Raw genomic sequence first — 24604 nt, forward strand, 5'->3', positions numbered from 1 at the left:
TTTTTTGTTGTCACCTTGTATATGTGCATGAGAGTTTGTCTACGGCAGTGATTCTGAACCCTGTCAGATGCAGTACCCTCTTTTAATGCCCTCTTTACAATCCTGAAATAAAGTTTATAGATAATACCCAATACAGATAATTTTTAAAAATCCCAATAATGTCCTCACTATGCTATAAAAGAAAATTACACATAATTTATAGTGAGATAAAATATATTTCAATATGTAAATGTGCCATTCTGACTATCCATGAAGACGTGATGATAATCAGATGGGTGCACCAGTACATATTATTGGTGTAAATGCTACTATCACTGCCAATTCAGACCACTGCAAGTGTGTGGTTGCTGGTGATTCAGACTTCACAAGTGGCATTACTGTTGATGACTGTGATATCCTAGAACTCTAAATTCTGAAATTTATTTGAGTGCACCAACTTAAAGAGTTGGACCACTCCTATGACACCCTATCCATTTAGCTGCTGATGCTGCTTTCTTTTTTTTTTTTGGGTGAGGAAGATTCACCCTGAGCTAATAGCCATTGCCAGTCTTCCTCATTTTTTTTTTTTTTTTTGCTTTGAGGAAGATTAGCCCTGAGCTAACATCTGTGTCACTCTTCCTCTACTCTGTATGTGGGGTGCCTCCACAGCATGGCTGGTGAGTGGAGTAGGTCTGGGGCCACCAAAGTGGACCATGCAGAACTTTAACCACTAGGCCACGGGGCCAGCTCCCTCATTTAGCGTTTTAACTGTCCCACACTCCCTCTTGTCTGAGCTTAAATATCATGGTCAGTCAGTCACACTCTTACATCCATTCTTAATTCTTTCCCTCCTCACTCCCACTCTATGTCCCTCATTTGATAAAATGCAATCCTGATTAATCCAACACTGCCTGCCCAAGACTACACCAATGCAACTGAAGGTGGTTGGAGAACAACACAAAATCTTTCACTGGTTTGATTTTAAGTTCCTGACCTTCAAGTGGGCCCTTCATGGTGCCTGGCAATCATACTATATTTTCTTAGTTCATTTATTCTTTTGCTTAGACAACTATTTTACATCTGTTCCTCTTCCTCAGACCTAACAATATCTCTTCTTCCATCATCAGTGTCAGCTGATGGTCTTGCTTCCCACTTCACTGAGAAAATAGAAGGAATTAGGATTTCTTTTTTTTTTTTAAGATTTTATTTTTCCTTTTTCTCCCTGAAGCCTCCCGGTACATAGTTGTATATTTTTAGTTGTGGGTCCTTCTAGCTGTGACATGTGGGATGACGCCTCAGCATGGCTTGATGAGCGGTGCCATGTCTGTGCCTAGGATCCGAACCGGCGAAACCCTGGGCCGCCAAAGTGGAGCACGCGAACTTAACCACTCAGCCATGGGGCCGGCCCCGGAATTGGGATTTCTTAAGACTCCCAGTACTGTACCTACCTTCCAGCATTTATAGTCATAGCAGGCTTTCAATATTTGTTGAATCAGTAAATGAAAGCACACTTGTCCATTGATTTATTTGCTGGCTGCATTCCTGAAAAACTCTTATACTAAAACCATGCAAAAAAAAGAATTCTAGGCTCTGATAACTTCAAACAGGATTTTCATTTGCTTAAGTGGCTGGCAGCCGGGCTGCCGAGTATGGCCGTGTACCTTTGGGCTGCACAGCTCTGGGGAGTAATCTTGTGTGTCATACACCACCCCCCATTGAGAACAGTTGTTCTTGGGTGTATGTCTAGAAGTGCAAATATTGGGCTGTACTTCTCTCCCCTCACTCTACATAGAATTAACCAGTATCTTTAAGTCATTTGTTTCCCCTCTTTTGGAGGGAAATAGTTTTATTACTTATATATTTATATGAAAATAACCTGATATTTCTCTTCAGGTTTTCAAATTTTGTAAGCCATCTGGTTTTACTCATTTGATTTGTGCATACATGTCCATTTGCCAATTAGTCCATCCATTCTTTTACTCATTTTCTTAGATACTGAGTTAGTTTGTGAAAAAGAATACCCCTTAAAACTACAGTATTTCCTAATGAGAGAAGGAGCATTACAGGAATATGCTTGTTATGAACAATACAGGCCTCTTTTCTGTTCCACCTATGGTGGTAAAACAACTGTGATTATGAATTAAGCTTGTGTCCCTCCTAGATTTCAAGAACTCTTGTTGTCAGGCTTTCTGACTTTTACATGGAAAGTTCTTGGTGGCGATTCTCATGCAATTACTTAGCTGTGCTGTTGGTTGACAACATTTCTGATTTAAACTATTTGGAAGATTAAACATTATATTGAATTGAAACTCTGTAGCCAAGGTGACACTTGCTTGTGAGTTTATTGACGTCAGATTACTCAAACACCTTCAACCATTTGTGATTCAGAGGTGAAAAGGGAGAGAGAGAGAGAATGCGAAAATGACCCTAAAGGTTCTGGGACTTCTTAAGGATAACATTTCATAAATTTTTTAAAATTTCAGTTTTATGACTTGAAAACACCCTGAAATTTAAGCTTGGTCTTAGCACAAAGTTTGTTTTCTAGAGTTTCCATTTTTCTACCTGTTAAAAAGTATGTTATTTTTGCTTTTATATTTTTAACATTTTTTATGTATTTATATGTTTGCTTTTATTTATTTATTTTTGCTAAGGAATATTATCCCTGAGCTAACGTCTGTGCCAGTCTTCCTCCACTTTATATGTGGGTTGCTGCCACAGCATGGCTGATGAATGCTGTAGGTCTGTGTCTGGTATCCGAACCCCCGAACCCAGGCCACCAAAGTAGAGCGCACTGAACTTAACCCCTTGCCGTGGGGCCACCCCCTACTTTTATATTTTGTATATACCTGTTAGAAAGTACATTTATTTTGCTTTTATATTTTAAAGGGTTGGAATGGAGGCATTTGAGTTCCTAAGGAAGTGGTGAGGAGCAAACTGGAATATTACTCTAGTTGTTTTATTTCCTTCTTTTTTGGGGTTTTTTAATATTCTGCTGAAAGGACCCTTAACCAAGATGCAGGCTAACTTGAAAGATGTGCAAATGGAAATTCAGGAAAATTATTTGTAGCTCTGTGGTAAATCTTGATATTTGCTGTGTTAAATTCATCCACCATATTCTTTAGGAATGAGTTGACTATCGTTGGGTCTTTATTTACTAACGCATGTGAATGTTAGAATCAGCTGGTTAAGTTGCACCAAAAAATTGGGGCTTCTTATTGGAGTTACATTGAATATCATGTTTTTTGGGGAAGACTTGATATCTTTATAATATTGACCTCTTTTTATCCATGAAAATTGTTTAGGTCTTCTTTAATGTCTTTCATTAATGTTTCAGTATTTACTCCAAATAGGTCTTTTGCACATTTTATTAGATTTACTCTAGGTAATTTACAGTGTTTGAGTATTATAAATGCTATTTGTCTTTTTAAAAATTGTTTTCTGGCCTATGGAAGTGAAATGGCATTTTGTATATTGGTTTTTATGACCAGCCTACTTATTATACAATTAAAAACTTTTTAAATTCAATTTGTGAATTCTTTTAAGTTTTCTGTACATATAATAATATCAGACACTAATGAAAGTTTTGCTTCTTCTCTCCAGTCCTTTCGTTTTGCTTGGTTTTGGTGCATTGGCCAGGACCCTTAGGGTGGGGTTGAATAAAAGAGTGTGGGCGTACTTGAATTGTTCCTGGGTTTCAAGGGTATGTTCTAGTATTTCACCGTTAGGAATCATGCTTACTATAATTTTTTAGAAAAAATTTTTAGTATGGAAAATTTTGAACATGTGTAAAGGTAGACAATAAAATAACACACCCATAACACTCATCCGTCTGTGGCTAATCCTGCCCCATCACTTTGTCACAAATCACGGATACATTGTTTCATTCATTAATCTTTCTGGTTAGTCTCTCAAAGATAAGTGCTCTTTAAAAAAAATTTTGGGGGCCCACCCATGGCTAAGTGGTTAAGTTCACGTGCTCCACGTTGGTGGCCCAGGGTTTCACTGGTTCGGATCCTGGGTGTGGACATGGCATTGCTCATCAAGCTGTGCTGAGACGGCTTCCCACATGCCACGACTAGAAAGACCTACAACTAGAATATACAGCTATGTACTGGGGGGCACTTTGGGGAAAAATCTTGAAGAAGGAAAAAAAAAAGAAGATTGGCAATAGATGTTAGCTCAGGTGCCAATCTTTAAAAAAAATAATTAACATAACCTCAGTACCATTATCATATGTAAAAAAAATAATTCCTTGATATCAAATATCCAGGGTTCAAATTTCCAATTTTTTTTAAATGTGCAAATTTTTAAATTAGTTGTTTTAGGAAAAATCAAGATACAAATAAAGTTCACACATTGTGATTTGTTAATATATTGGTTTCCTGTTGCTGCTTTATCCAATTCCCATGCACTTAGTAGCTTAAAACAACATTTATATTCTTACAGTTCTGCAGGTCAGAAGTCCAAAATGGGTTTCATTGGGATAAAATCAAGGTTTCAGCAGGATTGTATTCCTTCTGGAGACTGTAGGAGAGAATTTTCCAGCTTTTACAAACTGCCTGCATTTCTTGGCTCATGGCCTCTTTTTCCATCTTCAAAGCCAGCAATATAGCGTCTTCAAATCTTTCTCTCTGACCACTGCTTCCATCATCACATCTCCTCTGAGTTTGGCTCTCCAGCCTCCCTCTTATAAGGGCTCTTGTGATGCATTGGGCCTGGGTAATCCAGGGTAATTCCCCCATTTTAACATCCTTAACTACATCTTTAAAGTTCTTTTTGCCTTGTAAGGTAACATATTCACAGGTCTTGGTGGTTAAGATGTAAACACCTTTGGGAGGCTGTTATTCTGCCTACCTCAGTTAACATGTTTGTTGAGTCTTTTTAAATCTCTTTCTCCCTTGGTCTCTCTTTTCAAAAATCTTGGATTTTATTTGTGGTAGAGTTTCCTACAGTCTGGGTTTTGCTGATTTCATTCCTGTGATGTTGTTTGTTCCCTCTGTATTTCCTGTAAGTTAGTAGTTGGATCTAAAGTTTGATCAGATTCAGTCTGGTTTTCTTTTTTGTGGGAAGACTACTTTATAAATAGTGTTCTTCTTTCATCAGGAGGCACATAACATCAGGAAGCCACTTAAGGTCTGATAGTCTCTTGTTGTGATGTTAGCAGCCATCATTAACGTTCAGTGTTTAGATCTCTTAACTTGTTATCTTGCCGTCAGCCTCAGACTCCTGGTGACCCTATGAGTGAGCGATGTCCACAATGTCCTATCCTTAACAACCCTAACGTAGCTTCTGTAGACTCGTGCCCACAGCTTCATTTATGGAGTCAATCCACTTCATATTTGGTCTTCCTCTTTTCCTGATGCTTTTTACTTTTCCCAGCATTGTTATCTTTTCCAAAGAATCCTGCCTTCTCATGATGTGCCAAAGTAGGACAGCCTCAGTTTTATCATGAAGAGAAACTTCTCCCGTTTACTACTATTTGGTTACCCAGTGGTATAGTTTACATAGAAAGGCAGATACAGTTCATATAATTCTTTCCTTTTATTTACTAATTGTCAAAATAATGAGATGGTCTTCTAGCATCCTCCAGTGTGGGCCAAGTAGTTTTTGTTCTTGTTATGAACTCTTCTATTTAAACATATCTAATGAGTTTCAGAGCAATGCAGTTATTATCCTTATTGCTATTCAAACTGTCCTGTCTCGACATGACCCTAGTAATCTTTGGTAGCGTCTTTGCTATTTGGTATTACAGGATGTCGTATTTCCTGCTCTTGCCCTGGACTCAGCCACTTCTCCAAGAAGCTCTGGTTCCTTTTAGTAGGAAATGGTATGTGGAAAATACAGTGTGGGTGCTGGTGGAACTCATTGTTACTCGTTTGATCATTGTTTCTAGATTTTTTTCAATGGATAGGGTTAGGTTTTATTTTAATTTCAAAGAAAAATACATCATGAGTTTATACTGGTATTCTAATTCAGATTGAGTACTGCACTTTTTACTACTTCTGTCTATCTTTTATCTATAGCTCCTTCCATCAACAACAAGATTTCGAAAGACGCTGAAGTTTCTTTTTTGCCAGTATATCTTAGGGATAGATGCCCAAGTGAGATCTTACTAAGTGTGCATGTTTTTCCTGCTGATTTGAGATACTGCTTTTATCATCTGTTAAATTTTATGTATGAGTCTATTCGTGGATTTCCAATGATTTTTGTAAGAGTTTTATTGATACAATTCACATACCATACAGTTCATTCATTTGAAGTACACAATTCATTGATTTTTAGTGTATTTACAGATACACACAACCATCAGCACAGTTTTAGAACATTTTTATCGCCTCAAAAAGATGTCTGTACCTTTTAGCTGTTACCTCTCTGTCCCCTCAGATCTCCTAGTCCTAAGCAACCACTAATCTACTTTCTATCTTTATAGATTTACCTGTCCTAGATATTTCTTATAAATTGAATCATACAACATATGGCCATTTGTGACTGGTTTTTTTCCTCCTATCATAATGTTTTGGAAGGTCCATCCATGTTGTAACATGTATCAGTCATTCCTCTCTATGGCCAAATAATCTTCAATTGAATGCATATACCACATTTTTTTAATTCATTCATCAATTGATGGACATGTGGGCTTTCCACTCTTTGGCCCTTGTGACTGACTAATGCTGTAATGAACGTTGTCGTACAAGTATCTATTTGTGTCCTTCTTTAGTTCCTTTGGGTATATATGGTTAGGAGTGGAATTGTTGGGTCCTCAATGTTTCTGCTCCACTGTACACTTTAGGCCTTCTCTTCATAGAAGATTTTTCTCTATGTTCTCTCCTTCCCTGGTGATAAACTGGAGTTGCTTCTTATTCTGTTCTTGCTAGCCTGGTTGTGGAGAGTGGGTAGCATTCTCTATTTTTCTGGTCCAGCTTCGGTCTTAGGAGCCCTTTGTCTTTGCATCTTGAGGGTGAGGCTTTATCAGATCCTGCCTCTCTTCACTTGGAGACTTTTACTCATCTGAGCACAGGATAGTTTTCTGCTCCTCCCCCTGAGATAGCATTTTTTCTTTTCTCTGTACTCAGTAACAGTGAATTTTTGCCTCTGTCCTGGGGACGATTGTGTTTGTCTTTCCATCAGTAGTTTCAAACTTTTGTTTCTTATAGGACAAGTGTACAGGAAAGGTTTGGAGCAGCGGCTCCCTTCCTTCGAGACCTGTACCACCGAGAGATACTTCCTCGGGTCTCCTGCCCTGTCCTTGGTCTTAATTATGAGAGACTAGTGGAGGTTTGTAGAGAAAGAGCTTACAAGTGGGTATAAACTCTCCTGTGTCTGTAGCTACTAGGGATTCTGTATTTTCATACTAGCCCACACTCAGCTGTTAACAATGAGTTAAATATAGGTGAATTCTTACCCACTTGTGTCATGGCTTTGTTTTTCTTCTGTCCTCTGCCGTGTGTGACCTTCTGTTTATATCCCATCTTGCTTTGGAGGCATCTGTTTTTCCTTAGATTTCAGGCTAGTTGATTATTCTACAACCTCAGCTTTCTGATGGATTCAAGAATAGTTGTGATTTTGTAGATTATTTGACATTTTTTTATTACGATGGGTGTGATGTTTTTTCCAGTTTTTCCATCCTAGACAGAAGCTGAAATTCCTCTGTAATTAAAGGTGCTCTTTTAACTTTTAACTGTTTCATTTAGGAAACATTTCAACATTGCAGGAAAGTTGCGAGTATAGTCAGTGAACTCCTGTGTACCCTTCACTCAGTTTACCAGTTATTAACATTTCGGCACATATGCTTTATTACTATCTTCCTGTCTATTTACACATTATTGTTGTTGTTATTATTATTATTATTATTATTATTATTATTGAGCCATTTGAGAATAGGGTGCTCTAACCTCAAACTGTTCACCCCTGAATACTTCAATCTCCTTATTTTTTTAAAACTTGGTAATATATTATATGAAAATCTTTTATGTCAACAATTAAATACTCATATTTAAAGTGTGCATCAGTAATTTGTATCTATTAAAATTTCTTTCTATCTGTAGGTTTCATTAATGGGATTGGAAATTTTAAGTGCCTTTGTGGACAGATTATCAACACGATTTAAGTCCTATGTAGCAATGGGTAAGTTAACTTTAACTTATTTAAAAAATTATTGTAGGTTTTGACATACTTTTTTCTCATAGTTTTTGTTTAACAGAATAAATTCTCTGTAAAAGCGCAAATGTAATTTTGTACAACCCAGAGATCTGCTAATTAGCTTTAGTTTACCCAGATAAAAGATTTTAAGCCTATTTAAATAAATAATTATATTCTCTTTGAGACAAAAAAACAAAAGCAAAAAACATTAAATATACTGCTGATAGATTTTTATTTCATATTTTCAAATTTTTTACTATATCTTTTACTTTTTTTGTAACATATTAAACATTTATATTATAACTTATAGCACCACTTTTCAGACTATCTGTGGTGAAGGACCAGTTCTTTCATTGCTGGTCTGTTGCAGACCAATATTTTGTAAAATACAATAAAAATAAATTTCAGCAAAATGAAATAAAAAATATATAAGGCCCACTTTATTATTAGATTCAACAAACAAAATTACTTTGTTCAGACTGTTTCAGAATTTTGTTTTATAAACACTCTCAATTTCTTTGCCATAAATAGTTTGTACACTGGTCCTACACTGCCACCCGTATTTTGAGCAGCACTTACTTAACGGTGTGTTTGCAGTACAGTACAATATACTAGTACAGTGCTCTTCTTTGTGTAGTAGTTAGGATTACAAGTTGGCTCTGACCTATTTTCCAAACCTGAATGACCTTCATATGCCTTTTGGAGTGCTTTGGTGAGTTTATTTGGTTCCCGTTATATGGAAACATTTAAGGGTAGCCTCACATGTTCTTGATTTTCTTTTATGGATTAAGTTAATGCCTCCTAATGCATCATCACACTTATTTTCTAGTTATCTTTGGTCAGCTTTTTTCTTTATGTTTGGTATGCTGCCAAATTCTGCCAACTTTTTCTTTTCTTTTTATTGTCTGCTTTTAGCAGAAGCATCTTAATGAGTTTTCCTCTTCATTATTCCCTTTTTAATCAATACCTGGTTCCAATTCATTCTTTGTATGAATATCTTCTGAAAAGATGATTTTTGCTATGTCAGTGTCCTCCATAAAATCCTATAGATGTTAAAAACCATGCTCTGCAAACATTTTTTACTTGCTTATGTATTTTCTTAAGATGTTTTGAATCAGTGTTTAAAATTAGGAAGTTTTACATAAAAATTCATATTTCTGGCTTGTCTTGAAAAATTGGCCAGTTTGGCAGCCCTGATCTTCCATTCTCACATATAATTATTGGCTGAAGCTGGGTTGTAGCTTCCCTATTGTCTGAGTCATGAGCTTTCCAATTTATCATCACTCGCGTCATCTCTTTGTGTCCCATCTTCTCTTGTCTCCTCATAGCTGAGAATATCGGTTGTAACACAGCAGGGTTGGAATACTGCAGTTCTTAGACCTGGTTCATTTTTGACATTTTCCGAACCTCCCTGACCATAGGTGTTTGTGTTTGTAACCCCTGCCTTGTAGTTACTCTCTATTTTTAGTTGTTACAAGATAGTATTTTAAACTTGAGAGTAATTCCAGGTATTATGTCTCTCACTCATTTTTTAGACACAAGGAGGGCCAAATGGGGTTTGATGTACTGACTGCTCACTCATATTGAGGCAGTGGTAGTATTGGGACTAGAATCCTAGTTTGTTTCTCCCGGGACTGCCCTGCTTTCAGAACTTACTTCTGTTTGGTTGTCCTTGGTGTTCCAGTTCTCTGCGCCTATGTCCCTTCTTTATCTCAGAAGCCTTATTTATTCATGATCTTCAGCAAGTGCTTTCTCTCTCTCACTCTAGCTGATCAGAAACTTGCTCACTCTTGTTAATTCTGTTTTAACTTGTTTATGCCTCTGTTGTGCTCTTTCTTTTTGAAATCTTCTCCTCTTCTCCATGGCCTTTTGTTCTTTTTCACTTCACGTTTCATTATTTGGGAGCTTTTCAGGTTAACCTTACCCTACATTGAATTTTTCTCTACTCCATGATTCTTATATCCTTAAATACTTAATAAATTACATTAAGTTGCTTTTGTTGGTTAGTGTTTTTCATATGTGTTTCCTACATATCTGCATATTCTTATATGTATAGTTTTTTATCTTTTGATCTACTCTTTCTGATTATCCCTGTGCATTTACTGTTAATCAATATCATTTTTACTTTGAACTCTAAGTGCTCATCATTGTCCTTAGTGAAACTTGAACTTGTTACTTGAGAGTCAGTGTGGTATAACGGGAAAATTTCATCACAACTTTGCTACCATTTATTGACTGCCTACTTTTTACTCATTTACTGGGCTTATCTACTTCACGTACACAAAAGATTATCCTCACATTATTTCTCATTTGTACAATAGCTCTGCAAGATAAGCATTATATCTGTGTACTCTTACAGTGTTACAGTACTAGACTAAGAGTTCCGGGATTAGCTTTCTTGTTTTATCCTGTCTTAGACCTTAGCCAAACCACTTTAGGAGCCTTTCTGTAAAAGGAAGGAATAGAATTAAATTGTGTGCTGAAGGTTTTCTTTTTTAATGTAACCTTAGATATATGTAACTTGATGTGAATGACATTGTTTTCTTTTGGTGCACTTAGGTTATTAACTATCCTTATGGGTATTTTTTTGTCTTTTTACGTTAAAACTGAAGAGATGATAGGGCCGGCTCCGTGGCCGAGTGGTTAAGTTCATGCACTCTGCTTCGGCGGCCCAGGGTTTGGATCCTGGGCACAGACATGGCACCGCTCGTTAGGCCATGTTGAGGTGGCATCCCACATGCCACAACTAGAAGGACCCACAACTAAAATATACAACTAGGTACTGGGGGGATTTGGGGGAAAAAAAAGCGGGGAAAAAAAGGAAGATTGGCAGCAGTTGTTAGCTCAGGTGCCAATCTTTAAAAAAAAAACAAAAGTGAAGAGATGTTTCAGGAAAATTGAGATTCATGTCCAGTTTCAGACAAAGTTCCAAAAAGAGTATGGGCTCTATTAATTTTTTAATGTAAAATATTTAAATTTTCTTTTGTGACCACATGTACTGTGGAAAGATAAAATTTTCTGCCAAAAAAAAAATAATATAATTTACATTTAACACTGATCACCAACCCTGGTTTTATGATAACTAAATTCAGTAAAGGGTCTCATAATTTACAGACCTTAAACAGAGAGTTTTAATCCAGAATGGTATTGTAGAAAGAGTTTTAGAATAATCAGGATTTCTGGTCATCAGTTTTGCGTCTTGTACAATGCAGAGAATAAAATATGCTAACAGCTATGCTTTAAAGTTCTTCCTTGTTTCACTGTCCAAATTCCAGTGTGATGGATTTATTCATTTGTTTAACAAGTTCTTATTGAGAGTCTACAGGGTGAAAAGCTCTATTTTGGATTCCCAATAATTATCTCTTGAATGTTCAACATGTTGAAGGATAATTCACTGGTCATTATATTATTTACAGATCTTTGAGGAAGACTTCTGCTGACACTTCTAAATGCTTATTATGGGCATTATGCCAAAGTCTTGGACGTAGTAGAGAAAGACCTCAATCTCAGGGGCCTAGGCTTTTGTTTTTCTCAGTTGAGTGATATCTCGTACATATGGAACAATGCATAACAAACATATACAATTTGAAGAATAATTATAAAACCAACACTTGCCTGTGCCTGGGTCAAGAAAGTAGAACTTTGCCAGTTCCTTAGATACTCCCTCTCTGCATTTCCTGATGACATGTTCCTCCCTCTACTAGAGGTAACCACTGTCATGACCTTTGGGATAATCATTCCCTTGCTGGTTTGTAGAGCTTAACTATCTATATGTATCTCTAAATAGAATAATACTTCATCTTGCCTGGTTTTTAAACATTATTATTATAAGTAAATGTCATACTGCATCTATTCTTTTGAAACTTGCTTCTCAGTTATTTTTGATTGGACTCAAGAGTAAAAAACTTAAAAAAATTTGCTTACCTGATAACTTTTCATTTATGGAAACAATTGCTGTTTGTAATTTTGTAAACTATAGCTTATAATGGAGATGAATTATAAATATTTATTCTTTCCCCCCCTGTCTTTCTCTAGTTATTGTAGCTTTAATAGACAGAATGGGAGATGCCAAAGACAAGGTTCGAGATGAAACCCAGACTCTGATATTGAAGTTAATGGATCAAGTAGCATCACCTATGGTAGGCCTACATTTTAAAATTCGGATTTTGCTAATTAATGATGAAATATCGGTAAAGATAGATGGTAATCACGGCAAGTCAGTGAAGCCCCAGGGGATGTGAAGGCTGAAATTTTAAACAATGAATTGTTGCTAATGCTTTAGAGAAGCTGCAATTTAAGATAAAATGTTAATATTTAACTTTTTGGCTTTTTGCTTTTCCTTTTCGTATTTTCTACTCTTGAATGTTTTTTTAAAAAGCTACTTCAGAGATTTTAGAGATTTGACAATATACTGATTATATTATTCTTTAGGATTTTCTGGTTTTCCTTACCTGCAAATTATAGTGTTCAGTGAGAAAGCTTATTTTGGGAACTACTACATGTTGTATTAATTTCTGCAAGTCGCAGAGACAGGAAGCAAATTTTTTAACAGGTGGTTACTAATAATATAAGGCATATATTCTATGACAGTGACCCATGTTTTATGAATACAGTAGAAAAAATTTGCCCTTATGGAGATGTTTTGAAAGTAAAAATAAATTGACATGTAAACAAGGATTTAAAGAATAGCTCATGTTAAGTGGAAAATCAGAATTTACAGTATACATAATGATATTATGTGTTATCATTTAAAATACCATTTAAACATTATAGTATTACATATATTTTATAAAACATCAAAGTGTATTGAATTGTAAAAGTAAACTGTTTTTGCAGATATTTTGTACCTTAGTGCTAAGTCCTTGTTAATAGTTTGGTGGGTATCCTTCAACACTTGTTTAAGGGTTCAAATTTTGACTTGCTTTTGACATGCTGTTATTACAAACAGTACTATACGGGGCATCCTTGTACATGTATCTTTGGACGTAAATATAAGTGTTTATATAGACTAGTGTTTCAGAGATGGTGTTGCTGAGTCAGGTGATTCACATTTAAGATTTTTTTTGTAAACTGCCAAGTTACCTTCCAGAAAGTTTGGCAGAGAGAGAGAGAACTATATTAGTAAAACTGAATACAGAATCCAGAAAGAATAAAGTCCAGGAAGAGGGGTGTGTGTGTGTGCGTGCGTGCGTGCGTGCGTGCGTGTATGTACATGTACATGAATTTAGTAAATGATAAGGGTGATGTTTGTAAATATGGAAAAAGAATTGATTGGGACAATTGGCGTTATGTTTGGGAAAATAAAGATGGATTCTTTCTTATACCAAACCCGTATAGTTGTTTTAGCTTATTTGTTTAGGTTTATGTATGCTTTTCCCAAAAGAAAATTATAGGAGGTAGCAGTAAAATGACTTGCCCAAATATGTTTCTGTGTATGGATCCAGTGATAAAAGGAGAAAAGCCTGAATTATAAAATGTTGAAAAAGCCTGTTCAGTGTGACAGTCTACAGTAGTTGCTAGGCAACATTGGACCTTTTAAATGCTTACTGGACTACTGGGCTTATAATGGTAGCATTGTTATTGAAGGTTTCTAAAGCTTAGAAGAAATTCTCTGTCCTTGGAAATTCTAAGGTTTTTAGATTTGGGACATAGTTTTTCTGAGAATAATTGAAATCTAAAGTGAACTAAAAATGTGTTAAGATATTAAAAAAATGGGTAAGAGCAGCATTGGTGCAAATTTGGCTTAGAAAAACTTGTAGAGAAATAGTCTCATGGGAAAATTCTCTTACCACTAAGGTTGCTGGTAAGGTTGGGAATAGATAAAAGATTATAACATGAGGTATTTAATTTTTTGTTATACATGTTTACTTTTCTTTTAAATAGTACATTTGGGAACAGTTGACTTCTGGTTTTAAACACAAGAATTTTCGATCTCGAGAAGGCGTGTGTCTGTGTCTTATTGAAACCTTAAACATGTAAGTTTTATGATTACTGAAAATAGCCATTTTCATTTTTCCATAAAAAAGACAATATCCATTTCACAAGACTCAAGGAAAGCTATGGAAATAACAAATTTTAAATAGTTATTCATTGCTCTCTGGTACAGGAGTTTTTATTTTATTTGATACCTTTATCTGTTAATTTTTTGTGTGTATGTTATCTTTCGTATTGTTAATTTGAAATTATTAGTCAAAGATAATGTCTTTTTCTTAGTATGTTAATAGTTGCTAACCAAAGTAGCTAGTCATATAATAAGTATGCTGATATAACTTAGGATCTACTTCTCTTCTGGACCCAGTTTGGAATTGTTTTTAATTAAGTGGTGTTTCGGATGTTGTGGCCATTTCCCCCTCCTTGGCTTTCTAGAGCAGTGTGGTTGGTTACCAAAATTGTAGACTGAACAAGACTCTCCCAGGTAGCTAGACGGTGAATCTGGTAGCAGTGTGCAGAGTTCTGACAGCATAGATGCCACAGAGTTCAGAATTCTGGTGTGAAGAAATTGTAAACTGGGGCTTTTGTTCTCTTTCTGGATTATTTTTTCAAATTCTTTGTGACAAGATAGGTAATATATAGTAGCTTTCAACTTTTCCTATAGTGTTACTTCTTTTTCTCTAACTATACCTTCATTTATTTTCTTTTACTCCTCTATGGTCCTTTCTGCCATCTAGAGCTTGTAAGTGCGTTCAGTCTGCACAGCTTTTGTGGTTTTCGGCTCTCCTGTCATTTGCTTTCAACCCATGACCTCATCAAAATAAGCATAAATAAAGATTTTATTGGAATGCAAATTTATTTGAGACCCAGAGTCTAAAAAATTCACTATTTTGAAGCAAAAGCTTAAATTTTCTTGAGTTATTGATAGGTTGCTAAGTTAAGAGTGCCATTGGTTGAACATTTTGCTTTGTTGGATCATGTGGTGACAATTTCATTGTCAGTTATGATTATTCAAGTTTGCATATTTCACATTGTTTAGAATTAGTTCTTGCTTGTCTCATTTCCTTCATGTTCTAATGATGTGTGCCCATGCTTTCCACCATATTTGTCTTGTTGATACAGACAAGAAGAAAGTATAAGGATATTTTGTTTACTGTTTGATTAAAACCAAATTCTCTTTATTTTTCTTTCAAATTATATTTAGTTTTGGGGCTCAGCCACTAGTCCTCAGCAAGTTGGTACCACATTTGTGTATCCTATTTGGAGATTCCAACAGTCAGGTAAAATTTTATTTACATTCAAGCATTGATTAGTTTTTTGGGTACTCCTTCCTTTCAAGTGCTCTTATTCCATTTTTAAAAAGAAGACAAGAGAGGGTGGTGGGGGGTAGTGAAATAAAGATTTCACCTCATTTTTTCTAATCCACCAAAGTTAGATTTTAAGAACACATTATATTCACATAAGTTGCTTAAGTTTGTCAGTTTGTTAAGGCTAGTATTAAGAGATGAGACTTAAAGAATAGTTCTTGAGTTTGAAAGATTGAGTGACAAAGAACCTGGATTCCCTTCTGTAGTCCTCCTATATGTTAATTGTGAGGACAGGTTGTCAGCTTCCTTTCTTCATTTCTGAATGTGGTTGTGTAACAACAACTTTTTGCAACAGTCATAACCCTATTTAACAGAGAGAATTTGTGCCAGTGGTATATCACTTGTTAGACATTTCTTTACCTGAGTTGCTTATACTATAGGCATGATAACAGGAGCGTGTTCTGGATCTTGTCCTTCCTGGTTGAGTTGAATCTTAGCTGTAACCTTTGTGGCACAGCTTGGGCATTCGAATTTACCCTGGATAAGATTTTCCCTGCTTTCACGTCCTAGCTCTGCCTCTGGAGGTTTGTAGAGAGTTCTGTCTCTTCATTTGCTCTTTGACAGTGAGCTGTGAAAGGGAACTAGAGCTGTCTTCCAAATTCCTGTCTTTAGGCCACATTTTTTTTCTTTTAATTGTGGTAAAATATAGACAACATAAAATTTACCATTCCAGCCATTTTTAAGGGTATAGTTCATTGGCGTTAAGTACATTCACACTGTTCTACAACCATCACCACCAGCCATTTCCAGAACTTTTTCATCTTCCCAAACTAAAACTCTACCCATTAAATAATAACTCCCCTTTTCCCCAACCCCCCAGCTCCTGGCAACCACATTTTAATTTTTCTCCGTACGAATTTGACTACTCTATGTACCTCACAAAAGTGGAACCATACAATATTTGCCCTTTTGTATCTGGCAGATCTCACTTAGCGTAAAGTCTTCCAGGTTCATCATGTTGTAGCATGTGTCAGAATTTCTTTTCTTTCCTTTTTAAGGCTGAATAATACTCCATGGTATGTTTATACCACATTTTGTTTATCCATTCATCCGTGGATGGACATTTGGGTTGTTTCTACCTTTTGGCTATTACGAATAATGATGCTGTGAACTTTGGTGTATAAATATCTGTTTGAGTTCAGGCCACGTTCTTGAAAAGCAGTTTTATTCCAGGAAAATATATTAACCATGATGATTTGTATTCATACTCTTATTGGCAGTTCTTTACACAATCTTATTACAAATGGAAGTTGGTTTTTTTTTTTTCTGAGAAGGATTCATCCTGAGCTAACATCTGTTGCCCATCTTCCTCTTTTTTTTTTCAACATGAGCCACTGCCACAGTATGACCACTAACAGACGAGTACTATGGTTCCACACCTAGGAACTGAACCTGGGCCACTGATGCAGAGCACGCCGAACTTTAACCACTAGGCCATCAGGGCTGGCCCCAAATAGAAGATTTTTTAAAAGCCACATTAGTAACTTTTATTTACACATCTCTTAGATTTCTGTAAAACCTTTTACAACCTTCTCTAGAGGTTTCTTGGCACATCCTCTTGGTTTTTGTTAAAGACTTGCCATTATCTCTTAGGAGTTTAGAGGCGTTAAAACCAACTTGGAGCTTCAAGTGGGTCTGCTAGTGTAATGTTACCTTGAGGTGAAGTATTTTATTGTATTTCATGTAAGGGTTTTTTTTTTTGTAAATTCTGAATTCTTTGGCAGGTGAGAGATGCTGCAATATTGGCTATAGTGGAGATTTATAGACATGTGGGAGAGAAAGTGAGAGTGGACCTTTGTAAGAGAGGAATTCCTTCTGCTAGGTAAGTCTTGCTAAATTTATTTTTTTGCCACTGGTTTTACAGGTTTTTAATTTCATATGTTTATTTTAAATTGGTTCAATTTTCTGAAATGTTTTCAAATTCAAAAGATACAAAAAGATATATGGGTTATCACTGTTTAAAAAGTTCTTAAGGTGCTGTAATTTTTTTGGACAGTTTCATTATATACTTATATATTGTTTATTATTTAATATGTAATTCAATATCATTGTCAGGTAACTATCTTTTGATACCAGACAGTAATGGTCATTATTTGGAAGATGCTTGAGCAAGGATTTATTAAAAATATTAAGCTATTCGTTAAGTAAATATTTTTTGAGTACCCAGTGTTGGAAGGTGCCATACAACGATACTGGATAACAGAAAACTATATAAGAATCAGTCAATACTCTTAAAACCTAGTCAAATAAAAAGAAAATTAAGATATCCGAGTAGAGCATCATCAGTCAGATCAGTAAAAATCCTGTTGATAAGCTTGTAGTGTATCAGAACATTTTTTTCAAAGGTACATTTTTATTTAGTACTTCTCGGAGTTTTTTATATTTTTATTAAAGATATTATTCCAATTAAATTTTCTTTTTGTAATGAAATTTTCATCTCCATTTTAAGGGGACCTGAAAGGATTTTTTTCTTAGCTTTTTATTATGGAAAATTTCCAACTAAAGTAGACGGAATAGTGTAATTAACCTTCATGTACCCATTACCCAGCTTTAACAATTAACTCATGGCCCATTTTGTATGTTATACCCTTACTTTTGTCCTATATTATTTTGAAGCAAATCCAAGTCATCATAACATTTCATCTGTAATTATTCAATATATTTTTAAAGGAAAAAAAAATTCTTTTCAGTTACAACCACAGTTCCGTCATCATGCCTTAATTTTTTTTGCAAATAATTCTGTAATACCAAATATCCAGTCGGGGTTCAGATTTCCAGTCGTTACATAAATGTCCTAAGTATGTATGTATTTTTAACAGTTTGTTTGAATCAGTATCCAAATAAAGTCCAACAATTAGTTGATACGTTTTATAAGTCTTTTCATGTCTTTGTGTACCCCCAATACTTTTTTTCCTTCTGTTTGTTGAATAAACTGGGTAGTTTATCCTATAAAGTTTCCATATTCTGGATATTGCTAATTCTTTTCCTGTGGTGGTTTAACATGTTCTTCTGTCTTTATATCCTGTAAATTGGTAATTGGATCTCAGTGCTTGATCAGATTTTTGGTGAGACGTGTCAGGAGGAGCGAGACTACTTCATAGGTGGTGGTATGTTCTGTTATCATAGGTCTCATCATATCTGGCTGCCTCTCTTACCATATAGATTTTTTCCAGTACCAATTACTTTTTGGTAATAAGGTTGTCCAATAAATATGCATTTTGTTTACTTATTCGTTCATTCACTTTCTCATTCCAGAGCTAACAAGAGTTTCATTTGGGTAAATTCTGCATCATTTTATGTGGATGAAAGAAATGATGTTAACATATGTATTTGTGTGTGTGACAGTGTATATGTATGAATATATGTTACATTATATATCTTAAAATTTATATTGAAATTATTTTTTATTAAAGTATTTAAAATTTTTATTCAAGTATGACATCCATACAGAGAAGTATGTAAATCATAAGTATGCAGCTCTGTAAATTATTACAAAGTGAATACACCCATGTATCCACACAGGTGAAGTCGAACATTACAACATTCCAGAAGCCTCCCCAAAGCCTTTTTAATTTGTGCCTTTTCTCTCCTTTCCAAAAGTAACCACAAGCCTGACTTCTATCACCATAGTTTAGTTTTGCCTGTTTTTGAATTTTTATAAATAGAATCATATGGGATGTACTCTTTTGTGTCTGGCTTCATTCAGTTAACACTAGCTTTTTAAGATTTTTTTGGGTTGTTGGATCCAGCTACAGTTGTTAATTTTCATTGCCATATAGTTTTCCATTGTATGAATAGGCTATACTTTATGAATCCATACTGTTGATAGACTTTCTTTTTTTTGATTTTTTTTTTATTAAGGTTATAAAAGTTGACATCCTTGTGAAATTACAGTTGTACATTATTATTAGCCATGTTGTAGTTACACCACTTCAACCCTAGTGCCCTCCCCCCACCCCCCTTTCCCCTGGCAACCACGGATCAGTTCTCTTTGTCCATATGTTAACTACTACCTATGAGTGGAATCATACAGAGTTTGTCTTTCTCTGTCTGGCTTATTTCACTCAACATAATACCCTCAAGGTCTATCCATGTTGTTGTGAATGGGACGACTTTGTCCTTTTTTATGGCTGAGTAGTAGTCCATTGTATGTATATACCACAACTTCTTTATCCAATCATCAGTTGCTGGGCACTTAGATTGGTTCCATGACTTGGCTATTGTGAATAATGCTGCAATGAAGATAGAGGTGCATGGAACTTCTGGAATTGCTGATTTCAGGTTCTTAGGATAGATACCCAGTAGTGGGATGGCTGGGTCATAAGGTATTTTTATTCTTAACTTTTTGAGGAATCTCCATACTGTTTTCCATAGTGGCTGCACCAGTTTGCATTCCCACCAACACATACTGTTGATGGACTTTTGAGTTGTATTCAGTTTGTAGCTTTTATCAGTAGTGCTGTTAAAAACCTTCTTGTTCATGTCTTTTGGTGTACATATGTATTCATTCTCTTGTAATATATCTAAGAATGGAATTGCTGGGACATAGGATATGTTCACCTTTAGTTGATATTGATGAAAAATTTTCCAGAGTGGTTACACCCATTTATATTCTCACTAGCACTATTTGCAAGTTCCTGTTATTCTGCATTTTCACTGATATTTGGTATTGTTAGTCTTACTGTTATTAAATTTAAGTTTCTGGTGCATGTGTTGTCATTATGGTTATAATCTGCATTTTTATGATTACTAATAAAGAAGAGCACCATTTCATATATTTATCAGGTATGTGGATATGTTCTCTTGAAGTGTCTTTTCAGGTTTCTTGCCCCTTTTTAAAAATTGGGTGGTCTGTCATTTAAAAAAATTATTAATAGGACTTTTTAAAATGTATTCTAGACATAAGCCCATTGTCAGCTATATATATGTTTTAAATATCTTCTCCCAGCCTGTGACTTGATATTTTACTTCCTTGATGATATCTTTTGATGTATGTAGGTTCTTAATTTTAATGTAGTTCTCAGTCATTTCCTTTATGACTAGACATTTCTGTGCCCGGTTTAAGAAATCTTTGCTTTTAATTTCATGAAGACATTCTCTGTGTAATGTTTTGAAGTTTTAGTCACATTTAGCTTTATAGTCCACATGAGATTTTCTTTTTGGTAAATGGTGTGAGGTGGGCTTCAGATACATTTTTTTTCATATGGATATCCACTTGACCTAACACCACTTACTGAAAACATCTTTCTTCGGTGTTCTCTTTGTTATAAATTGTGTCCACATATGTGCTTAGGATTTTTGCATTTATGCTCAACGTAAGGTTTGCCTATGATATTCCTTTCTTTCTATGTTTTATAAATAATTTTAGTTGTTTGAGGGAACTCCTTTATTTCATTTTTCCTCCAATCAGAATCAACCTCATAAGGGTTTTATGATATGTAGGTAGCTTATACTTTAATGTTCTTAACTGAAATAAGCGAATGACTTATTAACTCTATCTATTCTTGTATATGGTTTCTCCTTCTTCTAAGTGGCTAGCCACTTGGCAGATGTGGACTCTCAGACCCCAGCAGTGACAGCTAGTTGGTGAGAAGCTGAAGGCTTCCTGATTCCCAGTCCATAGTTCATTCCTCTGTGCTGTGATTGTGTCATTCTTCTCGATGATGCTTCTCTGGCAGCTAGTAGGGAATGGGAAGGACTTTGCATAGGTACAAGGTGTGGTGAACTTTGCTTCTTAAGCATGTAGAGTGCTTTGTTTTGGCATAGGATCTCATTATTTTATAGGTAGTATTTTGAGTCTTCACAATACTGGACACATTTATATTAAGGAGTTCTGAAACTTTTATGAGGTAAAATAATAAATGTATTTTGGTTTACCCATTTCTTCAGATGATTCTTCCACTACTGTTTCCCTCTTTCCACTAGCATTTATTCTCAAGAGTTAACTTTATACTGAACATTGCATTCATTTGAAACTATATTCTTCTGTCATAGTGATTATTCTAACTTTAATTTTTCAGAAGGGGTATTTCTGCCTCTCAAATGCTGCCTTCTTTGTGATTACCAAATTTCCTGTTGGATACAGCCTTCTAAGGTTGAAGTTGTATTTTCGTCCACCCTTATATTTATATCAAAACATTCTTCTTTGTTAAAAGTTAAACTTAAGTATAACATAAAGCTATTGGTCAAATATTTTTAAAATAATAATTGAAATTTATTTTTCTCTCTCAGCTACTTTTAAAAAGATAAGCTCTGACAGTGTGGTACTGGCATAACATTAGACATATAGATACAATTTACGAGTCCAGAAATAAACCCTTAAATTTATGGTCCGTTGATTTTCGTCAGAAGTACCAACACCATTCAGTGGGAGAAGAATAGTTTTTTCAACAAATGGTGCTGCGGAAATGGGATTTCCACATCCAGTAGAATAAAGTTGGATGTCTTCCTCGTACCATAGCCCAAAATTAACTCAAAATGGATCATAGAACTAAATGTAAGAGCTAAAGTAATAAAACTTTTAGAGAATGCTAGGCAATGGTTTCTTATATATGACACCAAAATAAATTGTATTTTATCAATATTAAAAATTTGTGCTTCATGGAACATCAACAAGAATTGAAAAGAAAACCCACATAATGGGAAAAATATTTGCAAATCATATATCTCATAAAAGACTTATGTCCCAAGTATATAAAGAACTCCTACAACTCAACAGTAAAAGGAGAGAGAACTCAATTTAAAAACAGGCAAAGGATTTAAATAGATCTTTTTTCAAAGAAGATATATAAGTGGCCAATAAACACATAAAAAGATGCTCAGTGTCATTAGCCATCAGGGAAGTACAGATCAAAACTACAATGAGGGGCCAGCTCTGTGGCTGAGTGGTTAAGTTTTCACGCTCCGCTTTGGTGGCCCAGGGTTTTGCCGGTTTGGATCCTGGGCGCGGTTGTGGCACCGCTCATTAGGCCATGCTGAGGCGGCATCCCACATGCCACAACCAAAAGGATCCACAACTTAAAAATATACAACTATGTACTAGGGGGATTTGGGGAGAAAAAGCAGGAAAAAAAAAAAAGATTGGCAACAGTTGTTAGCTCAGGTGCCAATCTTAAAAAAAAAAAAGCAAACTACAATGAGATACTTCATGTCTACTAGGATGGCTGAAGTAAAAAAGACAGACAATAATAAGTGTGGATGAGGATGCAGGGCAATTAGAACTCTGATGCATAGCTGGTGGGAATGTAAAATGGTGCAGTAACTTTGGAAAACAGTTTGCAGCTCCTCAAAATGTCAAACAAAAAATTACCATATGACCCAGCAATTCTACCCCTAGCTATATACCCAAGAGATAGGAAAACAGATGTCCATGTGAAAAACTGTATGCAGATGTTTATAACAGCTTTGTGAATATTCACAATAGCCAAAAAGTGGAAACACCTCACATCCCCACATGTCCATCAACTGATGAGTAGATAAACAAGATGTAGTATATCCATACAATGAAATATTACTTGGCCATCAACGGGAATGACTGATACATGCTACAACATAGATGAGCCTTGAAAACATTATTAGTGCAAGAAGCCAGTCATAAAAGGCTGCATATTGTATGATTTCATTTGTATGAAATGTCCAGATATGGCAAATCTTTGCAAAGAAAGTTAGATTAGTGGTTTCCTAGGACTGAGAAAATTAGGGGAGATGGTGAGTGAGTGCTAATGGGTATGAGGTTGTTCCTTGGTGTGATGAAGATGTTCTAAAATTTGTTATGATGGTTGCACAACTCCCTGGATATACTAAAAATCACTGTACACTTTAAAGAAGTGAGTTGTCTGGTGTATGAGTTTTATCTCACTAAAGCTGTTACTCAAAAAAAGATAAGCTCTGAGATACCTAATTATCTCTTTCATATTGTACCTGTGATTTATTATTATGACTCTGAACTTAAATATGAACTCTGGTTAGAGTTGCTTTTCCACTTATATGCTAAAGCTTTACTGGTCTCTATCCTTATCCCGAGTCAGAACCTTCCTAGATCTTTACTGGCCTCTATTCTTTGGTTTCTTAAGTTTTGTTTATAATCTCTTGAACACTCTAGCCTCTGTTGTATTTTCCTTCCATTGAATTTCATAATTTTTTTCTTCCTGAATTACTTAAAAAAAACTTAGTCTCTTTTTTCTGCTCTTAAGTTCTTTCCTCCTTTTTCACTAGATTATATTTGTATATCATTATGTGTATAACATTATGAATAAACTTATTTTTCTAAATGGCTTATATGGAGCTTTTCATTAGTTCCAGCTTAATGATCAGGGGTGAGGGTCGTCCAGTGAGGACCACATAGAAAGAAAATTATACTGTTTAGTTTTTTGTTTGTTTGTTTTAAAGATAGGAAGGTGTGAACTTAACTCCTTATAAAATTTTGACAGGGGAAAATCTTTTCAGTAAATACCAAACAAATGTTAATGTTTGTTTCACGTGAAAGTTGGTAAGATGAGAAGCATTAGAAGGAAAGAGAGACTAAGAAGAGAGCAGGATGGTCATAGGAAGTATATAAAGAGCAAAGTGAGGGCTGGCAGAAAGATGAAGAGTGTGAGGTAAGCATCTCTGTGTGTCTTTGGTAGCCCAGCCCAGCCCCAAAAGACCTTTGGGTGATATCTTCCACCTTGACCCTTTTTTCTTTCTTTCTCTTTACTCCATTGCTGTCATATTTCCCTAGTATTTTCAGTTGACCCCTCTTCCCATTAAAGCTGCCTATGTCTCCATTCCTTGCTGTATATTTTATCTGCCCCACCTCAATTCCTTACCAACTCTCTTCTCTCTCAGAGCTTTCTGTCTGCAGTTTCCTACTCCGATTTTGCTTCTCTATAGCTGAGTGTTAATTTCATGTTTCCTCACATCTTGTTCTGCCTTTTTCCCAAAGAGCTCGCCTAAGTCCTCTCCTTTCTGTTCTGGACTGTCTGGTCTTCATTCTGACATCCCACCTTCCAGTTCCAGTGTTCCCTCTCCCATCTCATCTTGTCTCTGGGCAATCTGGCTAGTGACTGCTCGATTCTCTGGAAGATACTGTGTAGGATGAAGAGACCTGTGTCTTTCAACTGAAGTGCTTTTAATTGTTGAATTTAATGGGAGGGTGAGGTAGAACGTGAGGTTAAGGTTTAGAAACCCCATTATAATGAATTCCTTGA

The 24604-nt window shown here is 35.5% G+C and overlaps 1 protein-coding gene across 21 annotated transcripts in view; it reads left to right on the plus strand.

Annotated features, from left to right (window-relative positions):
* The window catches only part of CLASP2 (cytoplasmic linker associated protein 2), a 164019-nt gene that overhangs the window by 4723 nt on the left and 134692 nt on the right, over positions 1-24604 (plus strand). For all 21 annotated transcript variants that reach the window (XM_046658508.1, XM_046658527.1, XM_046658583.1 and 18 more), the window contains exons 2-6: positions 8025-8103; positions 12154-12257; positions 14002-14093; positions 15254-15329; positions 17141-17238. In XM_046658508.1, the coding sequence (XP_046514464.1) occupies positions 8025-8103; positions 12154-12257; positions 14002-14093; positions 15254-15329; positions 17141-17238 (449 nt within the window). The remainder of the gene's footprint in view (positions 1-8024; positions 8104-12153; positions 12258-14001; positions 14094-15253; positions 15330-17140; positions 17239-24604) is intronic.

Source organism: Equus quagga, chromosome 1, assembly GCF_021613505.1.
Source record: "Equus quagga isolate Etosha38 chromosome 1, UCLA_HA_Equagga_1.0, whole genome shotgun sequence".
Taxonomy (NCBI): Eukaryota; Metazoa; Chordata; class Mammalia; order Perissodactyla; family Equidae; genus Equus; species Equus quagga.